The 27,728-nt window shown below is 36.4% G+C and overlaps 1 protein-coding gene and 1 long non-coding RNA gene across 6 annotated transcripts in view; one reads left to right on the top strand and one right to left on the bottom strand.

Moving 5' to 3' along the window:
• LOC139141338 (ceramide synthase 6-like) overlaps positions 1-27,728 on the top strand; it is a 281,300-nt gene that overhangs the window by 161,640 nt on the left and 91,932 nt on the right. For all 4 annotated transcript variants that reach the window (XM_070710972.1, XM_070710975.1, XM_070710973.1 and 1 more), the window contains one exon: positions 5,408-5,536. In XM_070710972.1, the coding sequence (XP_070567073.1) occupies positions 5,408-5,536 (129 nt within the window). The remainder of the gene's footprint in view (positions 1-5,407; positions 5,537-27,728) is intronic.
• On the bottom strand, positions 15,162-18,548 carry LOC139141344 (uncharacterized). Of its 2 annotated transcripts, XR_011554151.1 has the most exons (4): positions 18,409-18,548; positions 17,848-17,938; positions 16,142-17,562; positions 15,205-15,323 (listed from the first exon to the last, which is right to left on the bottom strand). It is a non-coding gene; the product is annotated as an uncharacterized lncRNA (long non-coding RNA). The 2 variants fall into 2 exon arrangements; XR_011554150.1 differs by having other exon boundaries at positions 15,162-17,562.

The raw sequence follows: 27,728 nt of genomic DNA on the forward strand, positions 1-27,728 counted from the left end.
CTTATAACAACGGTTTTAGAATCTTGTTTGGTATTGACAGAAGATTAAGCATCTCGAACACTTTTGTTCAGAGCAACATTTTGACTTTCGAAAGTAAACAGCGCACTTTACGCTCAAAATTTTATATGAGGCTGATGAATAGTGAAAATTCTCTTATTAGTGCTGCTATCAATACAATGTACATATATTATGTGTGGTAGCCTGTTCTGGAAAAGACTGTTTTCCGACTGCTTTTAAAGTTTTCTCTGTTTGACAGTTTTAATTTCCATCATGATTTAGTTTTTTAGCTCCCATAGCCATATGTATGGTAATGAAAGCTATTCTTATAGGCTAGGGAACTGTCTGTATGTATGTATGTCTGTATGTCTGTCCGTCAACATCAAAAACTCCAAAACCGCTGCACATTTCATTTTGATATTTGGTGTGTACATGGATGATGGGCTGTAGATGAGATTTTGTTCAAATGAAGTTGTCATTGCCAAAAATATGCAAATTAAGTGAAAAAATGTAAAAACAGTCAAAATTGAAAAACTCAATAACCACTGAGCAGATTACATGAAAAATTAGCATGTAAGTACTTTGGGCTGACCTGAAATGATTGTGCACATCTTGGGTCAGTGACTCAGTATCTTGGACTTGCTATTTTTCATGAATTTTTTTGTAATTTTCTCCCATTTTTGGTCAAAAAATCTTCTTCTCTGAAACCACAAGTCCGATTGATTTGAAACTTGGTATGGAAGTGCATAGGAGTGACCTTTCCCAAATTTGGGCAAATCGTGGTGAAATTTGCATATTTTTAGTTTACACATCCATAGACTCCCATGTATAAGGCAGATCTCCATAGACTCCCATGGATAAGGCCACAAAAAATAAAAATTTATAGTTTCTCATTGTATTCATATTGCAGTGTTGGCGCTAGGAATTTTTTCATTGTAGCCACAGTCTGTTAGTGTGGCTAAAATGATCAAAATTTTTTTAGCCACAAGCAATTTTTATTAGCCACACCCAACAAATCAATTTCACATACAAATTACACAAACCCTATTTTCAATAACGTTTGTACTTTATTATCCAAATGTTGGGCCAGGGCCGGGCCAGGGCTGTTGTACATACACTTGAATTCCTTGACAGATAAACTGCTGAGCACATTTTCTGCCAATTTTATAGCTGCAGATAATAATGACAAGGGGCACGGTAAAACTCCAGGTCCTTTGTGAAAGTTGTCTGTCCTTCAATTAAAAAAATATTTATTAAACAAAAATTGGTCTTAACTCTGTTCAGATCTATATTTCATGGTGAATAAATTGATCCCTCTCTTTATAAACAGGGACAAAAAACTTGTTTATTTTTTAACCTTTATTATGACACAAACAACAAAGAGAGTTCTTGGAACAAAACTTGCACAACATGTTATGAAAAATCATCAAAGTCTAATCATTGGCCATAATTGTTCCTCTTTTTTATTTTTTACATGACTTAAAAACTGCTTTATACCGTTATCTGGTGATCTGGATAAAATTACAGTGATTGCCTGACTGTGCAAAGCATTATCCATTAAGTATCAAAGAAAACTATTGGTATTAAAAAATTGCTTAGGTTTTGAAAATTAATTAAATTCGCAAACTCAGTGAAAAATCAAACGAGCAGTTCGTCAATACGACAAATCTATGATCAACCGACTCATCTGTAGGCTCACATTTTATACTTCCATGCACAGACAAAAACCTTGCTGAAATTTGTTCGACCATGGTCTAGACCGTGGTTCGTCTGTCTTTGTTCTCTTCTCGGTGGTTTCCTTATTTCCTTTTTTTCGTAAGCTATTTTAAACCTAGTTTCTTTCCCAGCTGAGAACAATAAATAAAACTATTTGTAGTTGGCAATCGTAGCTTCCCCCAAGCCGCATCGCATCGTTCTGTGCATTCGTAATATATTTGTATCGTTTGGGTGTCTCGAAACTACCCAAGCCGTACACGGACCGGAGTATACAAACTGGGGATCTTGAAACTTTTTCATGCATGCTCATTTAAGCTCTGGGCAAAGTCCAACGCCATCATTTTAGTCTGTCAGTTGCATGGTCAGGAACACTGCCGTCGATCATCGGTTGACGTACGATAAAGCAACGAATTATTTTGTTCAAGGGCTTGATATTTAAATGACTGAATATTTCGATAGTCTGACCGATCTGAGGGTTATTTTGATATGTTAAAAGTGACAGAACCGGCGTGATTAACGATGGTGCACGCTGTTTGGAGTGGCTGCTATAGCGCTATGAACAGTGCTATGCTGGCCGGCGTGAACTCAAATTACCCTTCATGCTTGCATCCTGACGCGATGTAAGTGGGCACACAGGTTATCGTAAAGTTGCTTGGATAGTCTTTCCGAGGCGGGCGGCCGCAGGTCGCCGTTTACTTGGAAAATTTTTTTTATTTTTTCCAAGTAAACGGCGACCTGCGGCCGCCCGCCTCAGAACGACTATCCAAGCAACTTTACGATAACCTGTGAGTGGGCAAATGTATGTTTCGTACGATGCTTGCAGCGTTTGTGCCGGAAAATTTGGATTGGGGAAAATAACGTAGACTTATTTATAAAAACGACTAGTTGTTAGAATAGGAGGCTACATAAATAATCCAGTACATATTTTGGATCGATCACAATGAACACCCGCATGTCGAAATTCTTAGTCCTTCGGGAAAACCGTCGGTCTGGGATCGCAGGACTGACGTGACTTTCGAAGGCGTCTAGGGTCAACACGGCACCCGGTCACGAGCTTTCGCCACGCGTGGCGAAGGCGTAGCAATTTTTTTTCGCCACATCGGACATTTATTTGCAATTTGCGACTGTGGCGAACGTAAGCGCGAACCCTGTATTGCAAAAAGGATGCAGTGACACAATTTTCAGTCCCCATGGATGAAGTCCAGTGGGCTTATAGATTGGGTCATGTCCGTCTGTTCGTCCATCCGTGAGTCCATCCGTTAACGCAGATATCTCAGATATTTTGACAAAATGTCATGTGACCTCGTTGACCTTTGACCTCAAATATACATATTTGTCCATAACTCAGTAACCACAAGCGCTACCACCCTTCATATATGGTATGATGGGACACCTTATGACGCCACATATTGTACCTCATTAATTATGCACATATCTAATTTTGAGCGAGCCAATAGAGCTAGAGGTCTGACTTTTGGTATATAGGGATAACTTAGCAATACAATTTTTTTGACAAAATATCACGTGACCTCGGGACCTTTGACCTCAAATATACATATTTGTCCATAACTCAGTAACCACAAGTGGTACACCCTTCATATATGGTATGATGGGACACCTTATGATGCCACATATTGTACCTCATTAATTATGTGCATATCTAATTTTGAGCGAGCCAATAGAGCTAGAGGTCTGATTTTTGGTATATAGGGATAACTTAGCAATACATTTTTTTTGACAAAATGTCACGTGACCTCGGTGACCTTTGACCTCAAATATACATATTTGTCCATAAGTCAGTAACCACAAGTGCTACACCCTTCATATTTGGTATGATTGGACACCTTATGACACCACATACTGTACCTCATTATTTATGCACATATCTAATTCAAAGCAAGCCAATAGATCTAGATGTCTGATTTTTGGTATGTAGGGATAACTATAGGAGAGAAATTTTTTGACCAAATGTCATGTGACCTCGATGACCTTTTACCTAAGACATATGTTTATGTCAATAAATAAGTAACCACAAGTGCTATGTCCTTTGTATTTAGTAGGATGGGAGACCTTATGACAACACACGCTTTACCTCATTAATTATGCACACATCTAATTCTGGGCAAGCAAATAGAGCTAGAGGTCTGATTTTTTGGCATATAGGGATTAATTAGCAATATAATTTTTTTCAAAATGTCATGTGACCTCGATGATCTTTGACCTTGATTATACATATATATGCATATCTCAGTAACCACAAGTTCTATACCCTCCAATTTTGATAGGATATTAGACCTTAAGATGTCACATCTTGTACCTCATTTATTATGTGTATATGTATTTCTTGGCTAGCCAATACTGCTAGAGGTCTGATCTTTTTTCCCGATTTAGAACCATAACTTAGACATGCCTCATGTGTTTCAAATTGGGAACAACGACATAGACCTATGTGCCCATAGATCTCAACATATACACTCCAGTGATACTTCTTAATGATCACATTTCCCTGCCCCATCAAGACTAATACTCCTATTACAAGTGGGGACTATGTCATTGTCAATGACTTGTTGAGTTAATGGTTGTATCACAGTATTCGATATTTCTAATTCTGTATTTTTCCATTTTATATTCTGAATAAATACATTAAACATATTTCACTGTCTCCAGTACATTACATTTAAGTATTTTCACTTCATGCACTTTATCCCTTTCACACATGTGAAAATATCTGACCAGAGAACAAACACTAAATAGTCCAGGATGGGAGCTACAGTGTCATTGACGCTATTTTTTATAGTTTATCAGTCCCCCTTTTTTCTGTATGTTTTTTGGTGTATGAGCTGGTTCTCGAAATAAATAAATAAATAAATAAATAAATAAATAAATATTTACTCAGGGCATTGATAAATAAATGATTACATATGCTAGTTCAAGTTTATTACATTTATGGTTGAGTTTTATAACATTTATGGTTAATTTGTTTATTACATAGCATTTGTGGTTGCGGGTTGTTACATTAATGGGTGACTGTTTTATTACATTCGTGCAACAAACAGTTGCAACAGTTGCCAACATTTTCATACCAGTACTTCACTGGACAGTGCATCAAAACTTTTTAAATGCGCTTGGACTATGAATATCACAAGCTCAAGGTCCATAAAAACTATTAAATATTGTGTAAACACTCACTCTGGCTTGCCACATGTAACCAAATGTGAGCACAGTGTCACTTTGATGCTTTTTTGAGCTGATCTAATATGGCCGTGTGACAGATATTTTATTAAAAACGCAGAGCTCTATTTCGAAAGTGACTGTACTAAATTTGATGAAACTTTGTAAAGATGTTTGTCACACAGAGCTCTGGTAGCACACAATCAGTATTGCGTCAATTAATTGCTAATTTGCATATTTGATGAGTTTTTGTAATTAGGGTGATGTGTAGAAATACTACAGCATGAAACGTTTTTCAGATCTTTAGCACTGAAATATTCAGCTGCCAGCTTGGTATACTCATTGGTTGCTCACTCAAAAATGCCCTCTGAACAAAGTGTTTAAAAACTTTAGATGGTTTCATGAACTTTCCTGACTTTCTTACAACAGTTGCCTTATGAGTTAACTTTGCTGGCCTTTGGATAAAGACATTCAGATTTGGTCAAATTGTAATTGTAATCACTTCTTGTTAATCATTTTGCAGGATTTCATGCAGATGTTTGTTCATCACATTGTCACCATTTTGTTGATTTCCTTTTCATGGACAGTCAATATGATAAGAATTGGTGCGTTGGTGATTGTAGTTCATGATTGTTCTGATATTCTCCTGGAGGTAAGGATATTACTAATTTAAAACTTTTTACAAATATATCCTACAATTATATAGTCATTAAAGCCCAATAGCTGCTAATTTTAAGAATTATTATCATGATTTTATTTTCAAACCAAAGTTGGTTCCTGCAAATATGCTAACTGAAGGATGTGTATAGAAGTATCACTGCTCACTTATTTGGCCCATGCCTTCACATTTTAACAGACTGAATAATAAACGGGTGCCGCACTCATAAAATGGCGCCCCCACAGTAAAGTGCACAAATCGGTATTTCCTGCACATACACATCATGATCATAAAAGAAACAAGCATGATGCCATTTACTTAAATGTACCACACACCATGGCCAACATTTTGTTGTTGTAATCTTTATTAGTCCCCAGGGACGAAGTCCGAGGGGACTTATGGTTTGGGTTCCGTCCATCCATCCGTCTGTCTGTCCATGATGATCATGGACATGTCTTAGCCAATTTCTTTCAAACTTGGTATGCACGTCCATTGTTTTGGGTGTGGCATGCATAATTAGTGCTAATTTGCATAATCAGTGATTTTGGTAAAAAGAGCTCTGTTTCTTAAGAGATTGCACCAAGTTTGACGGAACTTTGTTCAAATGTCGGTTACACACAGCTCTAACTCTTTACCTCTGGACATAAAAACCTCTCCTAATGTCAACATTTTCAAAAGACGCGTAAAAACTTACATCTTCCAGAGAGCATTTTCATTGTAACTCTAAGCGCCACTGAGCATTGTTTAACTTTGGATATTTGGCACCATACAAATTTTCTAGATAGATAGATAGATAGAAAAATTTGTCAGTATTGTGTCAATTAATTGCTAATTTGCATAAATTATGAATTTTCATAATTCCACTAATATTTCGATAAATACTGACTCAAAGTTAATGAAACGTCTACAGATGTATACATACCAGAGCTGTTACTTTGTGCAAAGGCATTTGGCAGGATCGTGTCAATTAATAGCTAATTTGCAAATTTGGTGAATTTTTATAATTAGTGTGCTAAGTCAAGGAATATTCACTCAAATTTGATGAAACATGGTACAGATGCTGATATACCAGAGCTTAACAGTATGCAAAGAAAGTTGGCAGAATCATGTGGTTTAATTGCTAATTTGCATATTTTATGAATTTTTAGCGACGAAGTTACGTAACTGAGGAAGCTAATAGACTAGAGAAGGTAAAATTGACGTCATTTCCGTCAACAGTTTCCGTAAAACTATTTTGTCACACCCCGTGATCAGTGTTATGTAACGACTAGCATACAATCACGCTGCACATTATCAGCGAAAATAGAAAATACCTTGAGAAGGAAAGGAGAGATTGTGTTGTTTACATGAATTGACAATAAAATCGAAGTTAGAGCGTACGTGTGAGTGTATTGGCTAACATGAAAATGCGATAGACGATGATGCATTTACGTTAGAACGTCCATGCTTGATCAATTTGTTTTTGTCCTGTCAGTGTAAATTACAAGATTGGTGGACGGACATGTGAAAACTATTGATCTAGCGTTTGTTTGTGGTCTTTGTCTAACATGTCGTTCCAATCTCCTTTTTAATGTGCAGGGGAGAATGAATTACGTTCCTCATGGGTTTAATTTATGTCAAAAAATACTAATTTTTGAATGAATTTACAATTTTTTTAACACCAGTTAGTAAAATTATAAGGGAAAATTTCAGCTTCCCATTTCATCAGTGCGATCGTGCAAGAAACCTCAGTCTGTATGCAATGGCCTCTGAAAACGCTCAGTGTGTAAGTGTGTAAGTGCTCAGTGTGTGGGAATTTTCGTAGTGTTTTTTAGCTCAGCTGTCAGCGACACAGAGCTTATCAAATAGGTTGATTGTCTGTCATCGTCCATCGTCCGTCAACAATTGCCTTCTCCTCTGAAACCGCAAGTCCAATTGCTTTGAAATTTTATATGCAGTTCACTTGGGGTGACCTCACTTACGTTTGTTCAAATCGTGGTGAAATTTGGATATTTGTATTTTGGGGGGTTTTTTTGGTGTTTTCAGTAAAAAAATCTTCTTCTCTGAAACCGCTTGTCCTATTGCTTTGAAATTTGATATGCAGTTTACTTAGGGTGACTTCAGTCAGATTTGTTCAAATCGTGGTGAAATTTGCATATTTGTATTTTTAAGGCAATTTTAGTCATTTTTGGTAAAAATATCTTTAAAAATCTTCTTCTTCAAAACTACCAGTCAGATAGCTTTGATATTTAATATATATGTCCCTGGGGATGATCTATTTCAGATTTGTTCAAATTGTGCAGAAATATGCAAATTTGCATTTTTAAGGCAATTTTTGCCATTTTTAGTCAAAATATGTATTTCTCAAAAAGTACTGGTCTGATAGTTTTGAAATTTGGTATACAGGTTTCTATAGATGCACTAAGTAGTATATATTGATTTTCTGATGAAATCTGTAATTGTGAATTTTTGGGGCAATTTTTGCCATTTTTGGTCAAAAAATGTGTATTTCCAAAACTACTCATCTGATAGCTTTGGAATTCGGTATACAGGTTCCTACAAATGAACTAAACGATATTTATTGAAATTATGATGGAATCTGCAATTTTGTATTTTTGGGGCCATTTTTGCCATTTTTGGTCAAAAAATGTGTTTCTCAAAAAGTACTGGTCTGATAGCTTTGAAATTTGGTATACAGGTTTCTATAGATGCACTAAGTAGTATATATTGATTTTTCTGATGAAATCTGTAATTTTGAATTTTTGGGGCAATTTTTGCCATTTTTGGTCAAAAAATGTGTATTTCCAAAACTACTCATCTGATAGCTTTGGAATTTGGTATACAGGTTCCTACAAATAAACTAAACGATATTTATTGAAATTATGATGGAATCTGCAATTTTGTATTTTTGGGGCCATTTTTGCCGTTTTTGGTCAAAAAATGTGTTTCTCAAAAAGTACTGGTCTGATAGCTTTGAAATTTGGTATACAGGTTTCTCTAGATGAACTAAATGATATTTATTGAAATTATGATGAAATCTGGAATTTTGAATTTTTGGGGCAATTTTTTCCATTTTTGGTCAAAAAATGTGTTTCTCAAAAAGTACTGGTCTTACAGCTTTGAAATTTGGTATACAGGTTTCTATAGATGAACTAAATTTGATCTTTTGAAATTATGATGAAATCTGCAATTTTTATTTTTGCAGCTATTTTTGCCACTTTTTTCTGGCCACTGCATTAAGCTATCAAAGATTTCCACCTCCTTCATCAACATGTGTCAAAAATAGTTATTGTCTCTAAAACACAGCGGAGCTATAATGGCCGCTAGGTCGCTTGTTCTCGCTTAATTTGGCAAATTATCAGCAAATACCTCAATAATTCAAGGAAACTCTTTCTTCTCAATCGTTTCCTGGAGTTTCAAAGTCATACGAACGAAAATGGGTGAAAATTTCAATGCAAAAATCGTGCATAGGCAAGAGTGGCCACTGTGTTTTCAACTTGCTATTTTTAGCCCACTGAGCTTGTGTATACACAGCGTACGCTATTTTAGCGTAAGTGTAAAGAGACTGAGAGTATTCATACAGAAAAGGTCCATGATTCGAGCTTGGTTTTCGTGTTTTTTCGTTTGAATTTTGGCCAAATAGTCACTTTTTAGCGGGTTTTGAATTGTAAGCATCTAAAAACATTAAAATGACTTTTAAATAACAAACGAAATAAAAAAAAAGAAATTTAATTATTTATCTACAAAAGAAAAATATTTTTGACAAACTGAATCATGCAGCTCAAAAGTGAACGATCAATGTTTTGGACGAGTGTGAGCGATTGCTGGGATTCCCCGGACCTAGCTGTGGCACTCGAAAATGCAGTCAGTTTCTGTGAAACGGGATGAAATTTTCTTTCAGGCGAGGCGTTTCAAGTTACTCTTGAGAAAAGTTACTTATTTACCAGTTGTTGTTTTACCGTTTCATGACACTTGTTTTATTCAATCACTTGTTGACCTGAGAAACAACGATATTTAGTACTCTTTTTCAACAGACTTTCAGTAAGCAGCCGCGGTATGGCTGTCAAAATACTGCACTCAGTGTTACAGTTTTTGGACGACCTCAGTTTTCGGACAAACTAAAGGAGCCATGTAAGACCCCCTAGCCTCAGCCACAATAGAAAATTGCCATTGTTTTGTAACATCAAATTTGATTGGTCAAGAGTGTATTTGTGGAAGTATTTCTGCCAATAGAAAATGCCCAAACAAAACTACTATTCCTCTGTAAGTTTTATTAAGCATGCCAGTACATAAGAATCAGCTGGCCATTTAATGTTGGAATATTCAAAACTTAGACGGACTACAACTGTGTATACCAAGTAAGACGAGAGTGGAAAGAAAGCAGATAGCGTAGAAAACAAGATAACAGACACAAAGAAGCCCTGAGAGGATACAGAAACGGAACTGAACAGTGAAGGTCAGTACACAAAGTTCTTCCTATAATCCTATACGCATGTCAGCAGCAAGATGACTTTGAAAATCAACGGCTCAAATAGGTCACTCATCAAAGGTATCTGGGACATGAGACTGTAACGTGAACACCATGGTTGAACTAACACGACTACTGAGAGGTATTTTATGTGATTTCAAGTGAGAAAGTGCATTGTAAATCAAAGTATGAGAGTACAAATCAAAGTATGAGTCTACACTTGGTAGGAACATGAAATCATTTCTGGGGAAGTCAATCAAAATTTATTTATAATTTGTACCATAATTTGGCGACGTCACTGAATTCATATGAAAATTCTGCAGTCATCCATATTTAGTAATAGTAAATACAGTATTTTTTGGTTTGGCATATAACTGCTTATCACTTTTATGACCACTGTAAATGTTCACTTATTACTTCTGAATGTTCGTGAGAGTGTGAGACAAGACTGGCACTTTCTACAACTGGTAACTTTAATGAGTTTGCTAATTCATCTGTACAAGCTTTGCATTTGTATTTCTATGTCTCATATTTTCAAGACTGTTGAATTTATAAAGTTTATTTTGACCTGATGTGATGTCTACTTTTCATGTAATATTGTTTGCTAAAATCAGATTTAATTTTTCTTTCAGATAACTCTTATGTGGCATTAGCATGACAGAGAACGAAATGTAATGATGTATGAATGGTGCAAAAGGGGAGACGTTATATAGGTTGCAACTCTATCGCAAAAAACAACAGTTAGTGTTGAAACATGCTCAAATCAAGGAGAATGGCAACTGCTGTCTTGCTTCAGCTGGAGACAGTGCACATTTGTAGAGATTTGTCTAAAACTTTTGAAAGCTCTGTTTGAACCTGAGATTTGATCGAAGGATGACAATAAAGGTGTTATTAAATGAAGTATTTATTTGTCTTTGTACCATCATTCAGTGTAGTCCATACAAAATGGATGTTGCTTTTTAGTCCCCACGGACACCGTCCTGGGGGACTTATAGGTTTGGTCGTGTCCGTGCGTCCGTCCGTGCGTCAGTCCGTCCGTTCATGCAGATATCTCAGACATGCCCAGGTCAATTTCTTTCAAACTTTGCACAAGGATAGTACCCTACCCCATACAGATGCACGTCGATTTGTTTGACAATGCAATCAAATTTGGCTGTGTTAGAGGACTTTTTAGTTTTCACCTCCATAGACTGTATAAGGCAGTCTCCATAGACTCCCATGTATAAGGCAGTCCATAGACTCCCATGTATAAGGCCAAGAAAAATAAAAATTTAGTTTCTCATCGTATTCAGATTGCAAAAAGGAAGCAGTGACAGTTTTTAGTCCCCACGGATGAAGTCCAGGGGGCTTATAGATTGGGTCATGTCCGTCCATGAGTCCATCCGTGAGTCCATCCGTTCACGCAGATATCTCAGATATTTTGACAAAATGTGATGTGACCTTGGTGACCTTTGACCTAAAATATATATATTTGTCCATAACTCAGTAACCACAAGTGCTACACCCTTCATATATGGTATGATGGGACAGCTTATGACGCCACATATTGTACCTCATTAATTATGCACATATCTAATTTTGAGCGAACCAATAGAGCTAGAGGTCTGATTTTTGGTATATAGGTATAACTTAGCAATACAATTTTTTTGACAAAATGTCACGTGACCTCGGTGACCTTTGACCTCAAATATACATATTTGTCCATAACTCAGTAACCACAAGTGCTACACCCTTCATGTATGGTATGATGGGACAGCTTATGACGCCAAATATTGTACCTCATTAATTATGTGCATATCTAATTTTGAGCGAGTCAATAGAGCTAGAGGTCTGATTTTTGGTATATAGGGATAACTTAGCAATACAATTTTTTTTGACAAAATGTCATGTGACCTCGGTGACCTTTGACCTCAATTATACATATTTGTCCATAACTCAGTAACCACAAGTGGTACACCCTTCATATATGGTATGATGGGAGACCTTATGATGCTTCATACTGTACCTCATTAATTATGTGCATATCTAATTTTGAGCGAGTCAATAGAGCTAGAGGTCTGATTTTTGGTATATAGGGATAACTCAGCAAAACAATTTTTTTGACAAAATGTCACGTGACCTCGGTGACCTTTGACCTCAAATATACATATATGTCCATAACTCAGTAACCACAAGTGGTACACCCTTCATATATGGTATGATGGGAGACCTTATGATGCTTCATACTGTACCTCATTAATTATGCATATATCTAATTCTGAGCAAGCCCATAGAGCTGGATGTCTGATTTTTGGTATATAGGGATAACTATAGGATAGAAATTTTTTGACCAAATGTCATGTGACCTCGATGACCTTTGTCCTGAAATATACGTTTATGTCGATAAATACGTAACCACAAGTGCTATGTCCTTTATATCTATACCCTCCAATTCTGATAGGATATTAGACCTTAAGATGTCACATCTTGTACCTCATTATTATGCGCATATGTATTTCTTGGCTGGCCAATACTGCTAGAGGTCTGATCTTTTTTCCCGATTTAGAACCATAACTTAGACATGCCTCATGTGTTTCAAATTGGGAACAACGACATAGACCTATGTGCCCATAGATCTCAACATACACACTCCAGTGATACTTCTTAATGACCACATTTCCCTGCCCCATCAAGACTAATACTCCTATTACAAGTGGGGACTATGTCATTGTCAATGACTTGTTGCTTGTACAATGTCTCACTTTGCAAATTCCCAGTTTACTTACAATTTTAGAAATTTACTTAAGCTTTTGAGACTGAATTTGTAAATTTACTAAGTATTTTCGGAAGCCAGAGGGGAAACAGGCATACCAGTGTGATGGGCGACCAGAAAGTCCATGGAATTCTTAAATCAAGCAGGTTAACCTGCTTCACAATGCAATACGATCTGTCCACACGAAGGTTGAGATGCGCAGATCGTAATAAAGTTTTCCTCTTCTGCGCATAGTTAACAACTTTTTCAGTGAGCGATCAGATCTTGACCCGAAAGCGTCGACTGTATATCGTACACGTACTCTCATCGCAAAAACTTCAGAAATATCTGCAAATTAGCAAGTTTTTCCTTCATTTCTACCTGCTGACTACTCTAACCGTTCTCTGATGCCGAAATTTGGTAAAAGACGGAGGCAGAGTGTAGCTGCTGGCCGAGTGAGTGGGGCGCAATCGAGCAATGCCGCCGCCGTGCCGCACTAGAGCCCCTGCCCACGTGGTAAAAATGACAACGTTCCGATCAGCGACATCGACGGCAATCTAAACCTTTCCTATCTGTCCTCAGTCTCCTTCTATTCTTGATCTTTCCTCCGAAGTTTTAATTCAAATATTTGGCTTTTGTTGTTATTTTAACTCAAAAGATAGTCAAGCCGATCAATACGAAAAGGTGAAAACCATGTGTTCACTCCGGATGGTTTCTTCTCGGTTTTATGCAATTGGCAGTAGTGACCTCTTTTTAGTAAATATGATGAAACATGGCCCTTTTTACGAGGTGTCCGCGGCTAGTGATGTTGATTTGTTGTCCCGACAATTTTTTAGAAAGTTCAGGCTTATGAAGGCACGGGTAACTATGGCAAACGAGCTAGGCAGCCATGTGGAAAACATCATTATCATGGGGCCAGGTCAAATAAAATCAGCAATACGAAAACTGTTGGACCATCTCAAAGTAGCTGAAAATAATGAACACATTGATGCTGCCACTGCAGTTCTGTTTAGTTCAAACCGTGCACAGTTTCCAAAAAGCTGCAGTAGGACAAACACTGGCCGAATACTTAGCCAACACAAAGTCATAGGTGTTAAATTGTCGGGCAATGATGAAACAGCCCTTTGGAAAGCTGTTTAAAAAATGATAAAGAGTTTGCCAGGAACCTGTTAACACCTGATTTCTTTAAAGAGGCCACTACTGCTACAGACTTTGATGTACTGCCCCTTTCTATTAAAACCTGTCTGCAAAGAGGCACCACTACATTTGAAAAAACTGATGAAATTGGGAGTGAAAATAAAAATATGAAACTATGGTCAGATCTACAGGCAGAACATATGTACATACATCTGGGTGGTGGTCTGTCTGAGGCTGATTATGACGGTCTGGAAAAATCACTTAGATCTGATGAAAATGTATCCCGCATTCCAAGGTTGACTGCTGTTAAAGGCCACCTCCGCAAATTTCATGATCAAGTTGTCAAAACAAGCAGTGAAAATAAGAATGGGCAGCGGGTGGCTTGCATTGAGGATGCCGTTTGGGCTCAATTAAATGAGATAATCAAAGAAAATAAATTAGACATGATTGATCTAGAGAGGCCTGAAGATGCCAACAAGGTAGAAATTGTTGTTGGGGAGGGTGGTGATACCTTCGCGGACAGTAAAGGGATCTCCCAAAATTTTAAAGTATTTGCCATAAGTGGTGCAATTAGACTGATCAGGTTTGAGGGGCAGGAAGTGTGGCGTGACCAAAATCCCCAGTCAGAAGATAGTCGTATCCCCTTTGCTGTGATCAATGCTGCAGAGTCAGATACAATGATTAAAACGGCGATACTTCCTATTCTAAAAATAACTGAGACATTGTCAGAGTCTGGTCTCAAAGGCATAACATACAAGAGAGTACTTGAAGGTGATGAAAAATATAAATGCCTTGTACTGCAAAGAAAAAGCAAATTCTTTTGCAATTTGTGTGTTGTTTCAGCTGATCAGTGTCACAATATCAGTCATAGCTGGGAGATGACAATAACATCTGACGATATGACAACATGGGCTGAATCTAATGCTAATGGTCAGACAGCTGTTCCAATTGTGAACTATAATCCAAAAACTGAATATATAATGGATCATCAGCATGCTAAATTGAGGAATATCGGAAAATTTATAGATGAGCTTTTTACAGAAGCTGAAATACTAGATAAGAAAACAGAGTATCTGTTAAAGTATGCAGAGTTACCAGAAAGTAATCAAATAAATATTGATAAATTCAAGGATCAGCTGTCTGACCAATTTAAGCTGAAGATGGAGGTTAACAACGAAGCCTTTCAAAGTCAGTTGGGGCAAGCTAGAGAGCAGGACCAGGCTAATTAATTAGATATGCAGCTGAAAGCAGCCACTGTGGCATTTTCATTTGATATAAATGAAGAAAGTACACAAGACATGGATGACTGTGTGGAACAATACATTAAAACTTTATTTAACACAGAGGGATCAAGAGATAAAAATACAAAAAAGTATGAATGCATCATTTGCAAGGATCGATACAAATCAAGGTCTGGTGTATTCAGCCATATTGAGTACAGCCATCACAAGTTGTCCCGCAAAAATCTGTTGAAGGAGAAAAAACAACATGATGATAATATCTCTCAGCACAAACAGGCCATTGTAAATGATATCAAGAACATTATATCTGGTAATTCAGACTTGGGTCAGACTGTAAAAATTAAATGCCCCCCAAAATATCTAGACGTCATTTCTAAGTTTCTAATTGACATTTCTAATTGACATTGAAATAAAAAAAAGGGGCCAAGAAGCAGATTTGGTGAGTCTTCAAAAACACAAAGAAGCTAGGCTACTGAAGTGTAATACACTGGACAATTATAATAAACTTATAAATTATATCAATGGCTCAGTCAAATATGTCCCCCCAGAGAAAGACTGTGAAGGAAAAGTAATTGAGGACCACCACAGTGGGAAAAAGAGAATTTCAGAAAATAAACAAAAAAAGACATTACAGGACAAGTTAGTAAATGTGGAAAGCATTCTCTATTGGGGTGATGCACCATTGAGTGTACTGCTAAAACTACAGTCCTATTTGTGTAGCAAGGGGATTATAAATAAATACGGTGGTGGTTATGAAGGTGGAGCATGCACTCGAATGATGGATGAGAATGTTCTCTCTGGATGTAGAAACTGTTATGTCACTCTGAACATGCCACCAGTATATTTTCTTTGATTAGAGATTATAGAATATTAAATAGTTTTATGAGTATTACACATTTTAATGAGAAAGCATTCCATGCATTAAATAGTCAATATGGTACTGATGTTAACGACTTTGCTGAACTGTGTGACATATTCAGTGAGAAAGCTAAAAGATGGCTGTCACGCATAATCACTGAACTGCCACACATGACACTTTATACCAACTATATGCATAGTGTTTCCCATCATGGCCCACAACTCCTGAAAAGAGACAATGGAATTAACATACACAGTAGTTCAGGTATTGAAATGTCTCATCAGAGGATGAAAATGGATATTCGACGACACCTGGGGGGTGGACATTGGGCCAAAACAATACTTGTAAGATGCTTATGAGGACAGACCGACGCATTTTGCAGAGCACACCGATTAAATTCTAAAATGCTGGTTGCAAGGTGTGCAGCTGTGTGATTGTGTATTAATCACACATTGGTCATCAGTCAGCTAAACATGGGTTATTGTCTTTGAAGTTACATTTGATTACTTGTAAAGTATTAAAACTTAAAATCCTAAAAAAAAGATAAAAAATAAAAATACAAAAAAAACCATGAGCAAAGCCAGTAGTAAAAGGTCATGGACTGCCAAATAATTTTGCTTGCGTCACTATACCACCACCATTCCACAAAGTCTGAAGACAAATAAAAACCTGTGAAACTGAAGTAAATACCGTACTCGTCCGAGTATAAGCCCCCGGTTCGGCAACACTAAACAGTGGTAAAACTAGGGGAGGGGCTTTTACTCGAGCAACCCCATGTTATCTGGCATGGACGTTTAATTTATGCTAATTTTATGCACGATTTTTTTCAACACCACTCCATCTTTCTATCGCTTTCAAAATCGACTTACACATCCAAAGAAATTGATTGTAAAATCTCTGAACACACAAGTGACATTTTGGTGAAATTTCAGCGTCGAAAAAACCCCAAACTTGAAACAAAGACGTCATGTATGCTGCTGATCAACAGTAATGTGAACAGGCATGCATTGCCTACACGAAAGGCAACTCCATATTCCAGTATCAAACTGTCTACATCTTGAGAAAACAACAACGTAGCAGTGAAAATTATAATAGTCACCAGGAAAAGTCTTCACAAATGAGAGGATAATTGCTTCAAACAAAAGAAACTGCATGCATGTTTACAGGCTGAAAACATCGTGGCGGTGAATGAAAATAAACAATGGCGGACGTGAATACTCTATTCTATTTAGGCGACAGGGGTGAGTAGGGTCAAAGAATCAAGATATTACTGGGAAAACGTGTCATTTTCCTTACGCTGCTGTCAAGGGAACTCCAGTTTCCCAGTGTTTTAACATCTTTTAATAGTTTCTTTATTATCTAAAAGTAATTTTACCAAGTTAAATGACCAAATATACTCTCCATACCTTTCTTTATTTGAGTTACACTAGGGTAGGGGCTTATACACGGATGTAATGCATTTTCTAAAATCCTCTGAAATCAGTAGGGGGGCTTATACACGAGCAGGGGCTTATACTCGGACGAGTACAGTACAAAGGTCCATGAAACTAGGTTGCAGGATCACTGGATATTTGGAATGTCATGGATTTGCTTGATGCTCAGCCCCTATAAAGAAAAAAATGATTAACAGTCAGTTCTATAGACATTTATTTAAAGAACAATTAAAAATTTAACTGTACTGCAGTTTGTAATTGAAAAATTGAAGAACACACTGCCATGGTATTGAACATGATTATTCATACGTTTTAGTGGGCTTTCAACTCAGCGGGATTCTGTATGTTGGAATGGGTGATCATCAGCGTTCATACCACATACATTACAATACAGAGAGGGGGTGTTTGAGGTAGGGGATAGTGTGTAGATGTATAGCAGGAAGAGATGTGAACTTACAAGGATGATAGGTTGTGGTCGCGGCAGAAACGGGAAGATAGGGTAGAAAACTTGAGCCGGGAAGATAGGGTAGATAACTTGACCTTTGCACCTGGAAAATATTATATAAAACACATATATTTTAACTATTTTTCAACCCAAAAATATCTCAAAAGATGTGTTGATGATGCTACAGACACACATGGCTACAGCGTGTATTGTTTTAAACAAAATAATTGTATGAATGACGTTGAAATATGCAGCAGCACAAGGTGAGCGGGTCGTACGTACACCATTACCATGCATTTCTGAGTAGTTTCACGATGCTATGATTATATCTCTGCTTAAAAATTAGATTACATCGCTAAATTTGTATCTAGTTTTAGCAAACAAGGGCGCTCCAATACTCATAATATATCGTTGGAAAGCTTGGGACGTACGCTAGAAAAGTATGTTCTTATTTTTGTCTTACTTATCCACCCATAGCATAAATGGCGCCAAAAGTTTAGGGAGGACACCAAAATTACAAAATTCACAATTTTTTGCAGAAAACCGGAGAGAAAACAGAAAACGAGAACGTACCTTTGCAGCCATGCTTGTCAACACTGCCGAGGTCAACCTCATATGCCGATGATTTTGAAAACGGTTAAGGAGATACAGAAAAACCTCTAAAATCTGACGTTTTCTGTAGCTAATTTGCATATTTATTAAAACAAAACGGCTGGGAGTTGAAAAAAAAATTCAAAAAACATCAAAATCGTGAAGAATGTGAGATTTACACCATATACATGGGAACGAGGTTACAAGTAAGACCCTCTAGGTAACCGGTGTTAAAGTTATACACTAGATATCGGCGAAAATGGTCGAGCGCCCCCACTCGGCCAAAATTTTACATTCGTGTGGACAGAATCTGTTGCATCTTGGGATTTTATATGTGCTGTGAGGTTGTTCTCACATGAACATCGCTGTTTGGTGTGTTGATTTGTGACACACTATGCTATGTTTCAACCTCCAAAGAAACATTTGCAACTTTACAGTCAATACAACATATTAATCATTATTATACATCTACCATCGAGAACAATAGACTTTAGCGTGCGCTAAAAAAGCCGTACGGAACGCGCGCCCATTCCTAAACACGTACGGTTTCAAGGCGCCCCATTCCCTGCAGCTGTATCTGCATGTTCACTGTAGAACGGTTTCAAGGGACCCCTTGGACGAGTGCCAGAGCAAGTCTCGCGCACGCTCTGTACGTACGTATGTGTGTAGTGCACACACTCCAAAACTTGCAGAAGCGCATCCGAGGTAGCGTTCCACACTGGCGCGATAAAATCGGAAGAAACATTGTTGACATTGCACGAAAACGGTCACTACTCCGACATTTTGATGCCCCGATCAGGAATGTAAGATGTATAATAATAAGGTTATTACATAAATACCGCAAAGGATGCACTCGGACATTGGCGCCGCACATCGCCCTCCGCTTCGCATCAGGCGATAAGCTGCGCCAATGTCCTTGTGCATCCTTTGCGGTATTTTCGTAATAACCTCATAATATTTTAATTTTGTATCGGGATATAACAAAACAATGTTGTGATCATCGTGGTACAGCTGTTATGAGTAAGCATGTGTATTTGGCTGGACCAATCGAGTTTCTGCAAAAAATCAATTCACTGTCATTGACAAGCTAAAGTGATGTCTTAATAAATGTGTCCATTCAATATCCAAAGAAAATCAAGGCTATCAATGACACGAAGAAAGTTTGTTTAGAATTATATTTTCGTTTTAAACTACAGTTCTTTGATGCAGTGCGGTCGTCTGGCAATCCATCAACACGGTAGATGTAGTGCATGCAATACACAGTCCACACTGTCAAGTCATGCGTGCTTGTTTTCCTGTTATAATTCAATGGGGTCAAAATTTTGTAACAAGGAACATACAAAATCTTGCAGATAAATCAATTTGGATGATCTATGTTGATCTATGCAAATTCCAAGTTTGGTGGACATGTGTGAAAATTATGTTTTTTGCCTTCATGTACGTGATGGCATGTCTACCAAGCTGGACGCTCACTGCTAAAAAAACAACAGGTTTTATTCCAGTTTCATATTTCAACCCTTTCTTTGCATCTTTCTCAGCAACAATACCAAATCGTCTCTCCTTGCATCCCTACGGCTAAATGCACTGAGGAACGACAGTGTCATCATTGACGCTATTTTTGTAATTAAGGAAATATGTCTAGAAATATGACAGCAAATTTGATGAAACTTGGTAGAGATGTTGATCTCAAAGTGTTGTAATAGCAAACAAAGACATTCAGCAGTCTTATGTCAATTAATAGCTAATTTGCATATTTAATGAACTTCCTAATTACTTTTCTATGTCCAGAAATATTACACCAAATTCGATGAAACTTGGTACAGATGTTGATCTCAAAGTGTTGTAGTAGCATGCAAAGACATCAATCATATCATGTCAATTAATTGCGTATTTGCATATTTAATGAATTTTCATAATTAGGCAATTACGTCAAGAAATACTTTTTAGGATTGGTTTAAACTTGGTATAGATGTTGAGCTCATCTTGCCTTAACTTTGTATAAGGACATTTATCAGTATCGTGTTAATTAATTGCTAATGACTTAGTGACTTTTCTTTATTAGTGTTATACATCCAGAAATCCAGCATCAAACTTTATGAAACATGGTACAGATATTGATCTTCCAGTAGTGTAAAACTGAATAGTGACATCATGTTGATAAATTATTTATTGGCTTATTTAATGACCTTTTGTGATTAGGGTGGCACCACAGATTGGCTAGGGACACAGTGTTTGTAATGAGAGAGCTATATTCTGAATAACTGAACTAAATCTGATGACATTTGCTACAGATGTTGATCATACAAAGACTTACCAGTCAAGAAAGGCATTTTAAAGGGACAAAGTCGGCCATTTTTCGTCAATTTTGTTTGATACGAGACACTACTTATATTGTTTGACATGTTGAAAGATACTGAATAAATGGGTTACCATTCGTATATTCAACCCTGGTTTTAGACACCATACATGAAACCATCGCCGAAAATGAATTAATGATCATGACCATGCATTTATTCATTTTTGCCAATGGTTTCAGTTAATTTGTCTGAAACAGGGGTTGAATATTTGCAGGGTCACCCATTCATTCAGTATCTTTCAACATGTCAAACAATATAAGCAGTGTCTTGTATCAAACAAAATTCATGAAAAATGGCTGACTTTGTCCCTTTAATTTTAGCAGTATTAAAAGCTAATTATAGGAAGTCTCTTCATTACTGAACATGAGGACATTTTTGGTTCACATCTGGTGTTCTGACTTTTTTATGTCAAGAGCCATTACTCAGACATGCCTAGACCTGAGTTTCTTGCATATAATTTGAATTTTGACTTTTAAAAAGCGAGGGCTTGGCATACCTAATTCTGTCGAACTTGGTGAAAGGACATAACCCTATGCTACTACCTGTTTACAATCCAATCCAATAAGGGCATCAGTTACAGACAGGGCTTTGGTACTCGTGGCATTCTTTGTTAGTCCCAATGGACACCGTCCAGGGGGACTTATAGGTTTGGTCATGTCCGTGCATGGGTCCGTCCATGCGTACGTCCATTCACGCAGATATCTCAGAGATGCAAGGAGCGATTTCATTCAAATTTGGTACAAGGATTACTCCATATGTCATACAGATGCACGTTGATTTGTTTTGTGATACAATCCATTATGGCCGCCAGACGGCCAATTTATTACGATTTTTTCATGTACAGAGCCATAACTCAGACGCGTTTCGACCGATTTTATTCAAAGTTGGTACAAGGACATTGATAAATGTCATTGATATGCACGTCGATTTGTTTGGTGATACAATCCAATATGGCCGCCAGGCGGCCATTTTATCACGATTTTTTCATGTACAGAGCCATAATTCTGACATGTTTCAACCGATTTTATTCAAAGTTGGTACAAGGACATTGACCAATGTCATTGATATGCACATCACTTTGTTTCGTGATACGATCCAATGTGGCTGCCGTGCGGCCATTTTGCTATGATTTTTTCATGTACAAAGCCATAACTCAGACATGTTTCGACCGATTTTATTCAAAGTTGGTACAAGGACATTGACCAATGTCATAGATATGCACGTCAATTTCTTTTGTGAAACGATCCAATATGGCTGCTGTGTGGCCATTTTGTTATGATTTTTACCTTCTCGTGTCTATTTATAGACGGAGAAGGTATTAGATTTGAAAACCAGTATGCTGGTGTCAACTTCTACTTCCGTCTGTCAACTTCTACTTCCGACTGTCAAGATCCGTTGACATCATGCCATTGTAATGGGTCATATCATAAACTGGTGGGGGTGTTCATGGTTCAGGTTGAGGTGTAGGAGAACGATTTTGAGCTGTGACAAAAATCAAGGGACTTTTAGCATCATAGCCACAGTGTTAAGCCTTTCTCCAAGGTTTCTTAGTTTACTACGATCTATTACAGACTACTGAGCTGATGTTAGGGGTACTCACTTTATGTTTGCTCACTCTGTGTGCTTACCTTCTTGTGTCTATTTATAGACCAAGAAGGTATTTGAAAACCAGTATGCTGTTGTCAACTTCTACTTCCGTCTGTCAAGATCCGTTGATGTCAGGCCATTGTGATGGGTCATATCATAAACTGGTGGGGGTGTTCATGGTTCAGGCCCGGGGGTTCAGGTTGAGATGTAGGAGAACGATTTTGAGCTGTGACAAAAATCAAGGGACTTATACTAAGCGGCATAGCCACAGTGTTAGGCCTTTCTCCAAGGTTTCTTAGTTGTCTATACAATCTATTACAGACTACTGAGCTGACGTTGGCACTGAGTTGCGTGGATATCCCCTCATGGCCTCACTTGATATGAGCCTGTTGCATAACCTGCAGATAATCATGTGCCTCTGAGTCTGAAAACGGTCATTGTGTAAGCCTGTCGGCATTTTCGTAGCATTTTTTCTCATTTAATTTTGCAAAATATCGGCGAGTACCTCAATATTTCAAGATAACTCTTTCTTCCCAATCGTTTCCTGAAGTTTCGAAAATGAGTGAAAGTTTTAGACAGGAAAATCGGACGTCGGCCATGTTCAATGTTTACAGTACAATCAGTAGTTTTAATATGTGGAGGAAATAACTAACAAACACCATTCATGATGCCCGCCCTCTAGAGGCAGACCTTCCTATATGAAGTACCACATTTGATGCTTGTATGTGGAAAGCTTGACCACACAAAAGAGCATTTTAACTTTTACAAAATGACAAATTGAATAAGAGGGTATTCTGAAAATGTCAAATACTGAGGAAAAATGCGCAAATATTCAAAATAAATAGGTTAACTGACTGGTCAGCCATAAAAAACAATGAAAATGTTTATGACCAAGAGTTTTTGAGATGTGCACATTTTAACAAATACAAAAATTATTAACATTATTAATATAAGACCAAACTATTTTTTCAGGGATGGGACAGGTTGGAAATGAGGGGTGAGAGTCAAAGGCACTCCTATTGCTGCATGTGGATGCAGCCACACCATTCCATTGACAGCATACTTATTCACTGTGCTGTGTTCAAGTTCCATATTGTACTGACTGTCATACAAGGATAACATAAGCAAATCAAATCAAATCAAATTAGAAAAGGATCAATGCTGTTGTGTGGATTTTGCTGAACATGGCGGATTTTAATATTTCGCCCTATATATTTGGTATCCGGAAAAGGCATATTTTGATGTAAAGTCAAAATTAACACTACATTGCTGACAATATATGTTACTGTTTCTGCATGAACTTTTCTTTTTTAAATCATAGTATATTAGTACTTCAAACAGATTAACAGTTATCGTGATGTCAACCCATAATTTTACTTGACAAAGACTGTAATTCTGCCAATTTTTTCTTATTTTTCAGTCATTTTATAAATTTTGCACTGCACAAGGTGATTGAACAAATTGCAATGTTTGTAAACTCAAATGTAAACTCAAAGAATAAAAATCCTTTGGTCACAGATTAAATTATTTTTTGAAAAGAAATTTACTTTTAAACACTTTTAGCATATATTCTTTACAGGGTCATGTATTTCAAGGAAAATATGCCTATTAAAAACGGTAATTTCTTCACTTTTAATTTTAATTCAATAATATGACAATTATCAGCCATGAGGTTTTACAAACACAAGACCAAATAAGCTTTTTTTATCATTTCCATAGGGCTCTTTGGAAATTCCATTAAAAACAGTTAAAAGTGACTTAAAATGTTCATTTGCCAGGTATACATTTAATTTACAGATGCCAGGTTGTGTATTTCACATGCACTCAGGTCAGCAGGGAAGTGCATCATAACTATTTTGGACTGTTAATTCTTATTTCTGAATTATTTAACTTTTTTCCACATTGAACTATCTTTAGGCAGTTTATACTGTAGCTTAGAATTTTTTTGATTGATATATTTAATCATCTTTTGGGTTCTTTAAGTCCATATCCCACCTCATGCCCCTACATCATCAACCATTTGCCAACAACTCCATTCCAACAACCAATTACCTGACCTGGCCGCACATTAGAGAAGGTACAGTGTCATTGATGGTATTTTGTCATGTACAGAGCCATAACTCAGGCATATCTCAACCGATTTTATTCAAACTTAGTACAAGGACATTGACCTATGTCATACATATGCACATTGATTTGTTTTGTGATACAATCCAATATGGTCGGCGTGTGGCCATTTTTTTTCCAATTTTTTCATGTCCGGAACCATAACTCAAACATGTATCAAGCGAATTTATTTAAAGTTGGTACAAGGAGAATGACTAATGTCATATACATGCATGTCAATTTGTTATGTGATACGATCCAATATGGCTGCCGTGCGGCCATTTTGTTATGATTTTTTCATGTACAGAGCAATAATACTCTGGCATATCTCAACCGATTTTATTAGCTCCGATGTCAGCAACACGGAGCTTATCAAATAGGTTGATTTTCCGTCGTCGTCGTCGTCCGTCAACAATTGCCTTCTCCTCTGAAACCGCAAGTCCAATTGCTTTGAAATTTTATATGCAGTTCACTTGGGGTGACCTCACTTAAGTTTGTACAAATCGTGGTGAAATTTGCATATCTGTATTTTCGGGGCATTTTTTGGTGTTTTTGGTAAAAAATCTTCCTCTCTGAAACCGCTTGTCCGATTGCTTTGAAATTTGATATGCAGTTCACTTAGGGTGACTTCAGTCAGATTTGTTGAAATCATGGTGAAATTTGCATATTTGTATTTTTAAGGTAATTTTGTCATTTTTGGTAAAAAAATCTTTAAAAATCTTCTTCTTCAAAAGTACCAGTCAGATAGCTTTGATATTTGATAAATATTTCCATAGGGATGATTTATTTCAGATTTGTTCAAATTGTGCAGAAATATGCAAATTTGCATTTTTAAGGCAATTTTTGCCATTTTAGGTCAAAAAATGTATTTCTCAAAAAGTACAGGTCTGATAGTTTTGAAATTTGGTGTACAGGTTTCTATAGATGAACTAAGTAATATATATTGAATTTCTGATGAAACCTGTAATTTTGTATTTTGCGGGCAATTTTTGCCATTTTTGGTCAAAAAATGTGTATTTCCAAAACTACTCATCTGATAGCTTTGAAATTTGGTATAGAGGTTCCTACACATGAACTAAATGATATTCATTAAATTATGATGAAATCTGCAATTTTGTATTTTTGGGGCAATTTTTGCCATTTTTGGTCAAAAAATGTGTATTTCCAAAATTACTCATCTGATAGCTTTGAAATTTGGCATACAGGTTCCTACAGATCACCTTAATAATATTTATCAAAATTATGATGAAATCTGCAATTGTGTAATTTTTGGGCAATTTTTGCCATTTTTGGTCAAAAAATGTGTTTCTCAAAAAGTACTGGTCTGATAGCTTTGAAATTTGGTATACAGGTTTGTACAGATGAAGTAAATGATATTTATTGAAATTTTGATGAAATCTGCAATTTTGTATTTTTGGGGCCATTTTTGCCATTTTTGGTCAAAAAATGTGTATTTCCAAAACTACTCTTCTTATGCCTTGGATATTTGGTACACAGGTTCCTACAGATCACCTTAATGATATTTATTGAAATTATGATGAAATCTGCAATTTTGTAATTTTGGGGCAATTTTTGCCATTTTTGGTCAAAAATGAGTTTCTCAAAAAGTACTGGTCTGATAGCTTTGCAATTTGGTATACTGATTTTTACAGATTAGCTAAGTAATATATATATAATTTCTCATGAAATCTGTAGTTTTGTATTTTTGGGGCAATTTTAGCAATTTTTGGTCAAATAATGTGTATTTCCAAAACTACTCATATGATAGCTTTGAAATTTGGTATACAGGTTTCTCTAGATAAACTAAATAATATTTATCAAAATTATGATGAAATCTGGAATTTTGAATTTTTGGGGCAATTTTTTTCCATTTTTCGTCAAAAAATGTGTTTCTCCAAAAGTGCTGGTCTTTGAAATTTGGTATACAGGTTTCTATAGATGAACTAAATTTGATCTTTTGAAATTATGATCAAATCTGCAATTTTTATTTTTGGGGGCAATTGTTGCCATTTTTGGTCAGAAAATTTTATTCTCAAAACATAGTGCCAAAGTCCCTGAAGCTACTATAGACATGGATACAAAATTAGGTATTTCCTGACTGTATGAAATTATCTCACTAAGGTCATCCTAGGGACATGTAATCCAAATATTAAAGCTGTCTGACCAGCGGTTTTGAAAAAACAAGCGACTCAACAGTTGATAGAGCTCTGCTGTGTTATGTAGAGTATAACCTTTTGTGACACATGTATTGATGAAGAAGGTGGATATCTTTGATAGCTCATTTCAGGATGGCCTGACCAAAAATGGAGAAAAATTCCGGAAAAAAGACAGATTTGCATATTTCATCAGACTATATTAGTCTATAATAGCAAATAAACGAGAGTTAATTACATTCTAATTAAAGTAAACAAGACTTGCTTAAATCAAGATTTACGTCATAAAAAAACAGCATATCTGTCAGGTTATAAAGAATCTTGAGCTGGCTATCTTTCAATATCAGTATTTTCATCCTATTAATCAAGCACATTTTAACTTTCAAATTAACATTGTAAGTAAGTTCTGTTGAATAAGTTGAGACTGTACATACTCAGAGAAAGCACACTGAAGAGACAAATCTTTGAAACTTTAGAAGTTCAAGGTCATCAAAAGCATTATAAGGAATCATGTTACACTTTCATTGCACTGTTTACAGAGATTGCATAATTGCTATAAATAGCACATGAGGAATCTTACAGCCCAGCTTTACCATAAAAACCCTATCACTTTGACCACTCTTTTAATTGACCACTCTATTTTTTTCCTCAAAAAGTAATTTTATTTTATCCTTACCAAGTCAACCATAAATGGAAATTAGAAATTTCTCTATCTCTATTTATTTGACCACCCTATCATGACAAACCACTATGAGCAATTTCTTTTAGATAACATAAATGGTGGTTCAGAATATATCAAAGTTGGGATTCAGGAAAGTTGCCTTTACATGTTTCAATCCTCCAAGATGGTAAGCATTTCACTATGAACTGTCAAAAAAAGTTGAACTTTCTGATAATTCCACACTAAAATTATTTTGGCTTTGATGATTTCCTAATTAATTCAATTATTTAAAATCATATTAATTATTTTTTTTCTGTGTGAATTGATAGGGTTTGTACAGTACAAGAATTACATATAATGTAAGTCAAATTTTGACCAAAAATGACAAAAAAATTCCTTAATAATACACATTTGCATATTTCATCACAATTTGAACAA

The sequence above is a fragment of the Ptychodera flava genome, chromosome 9 (assembly GCF_041260155.1).
Source record: "Ptychodera flava strain L36383 chromosome 9, AS_Pfla_20210202, whole genome shotgun sequence".
NCBI lineage: Eukaryota > Metazoa > Hemichordata > Enteropneusta > Ptychoderidae > Ptychodera > Ptychodera flava.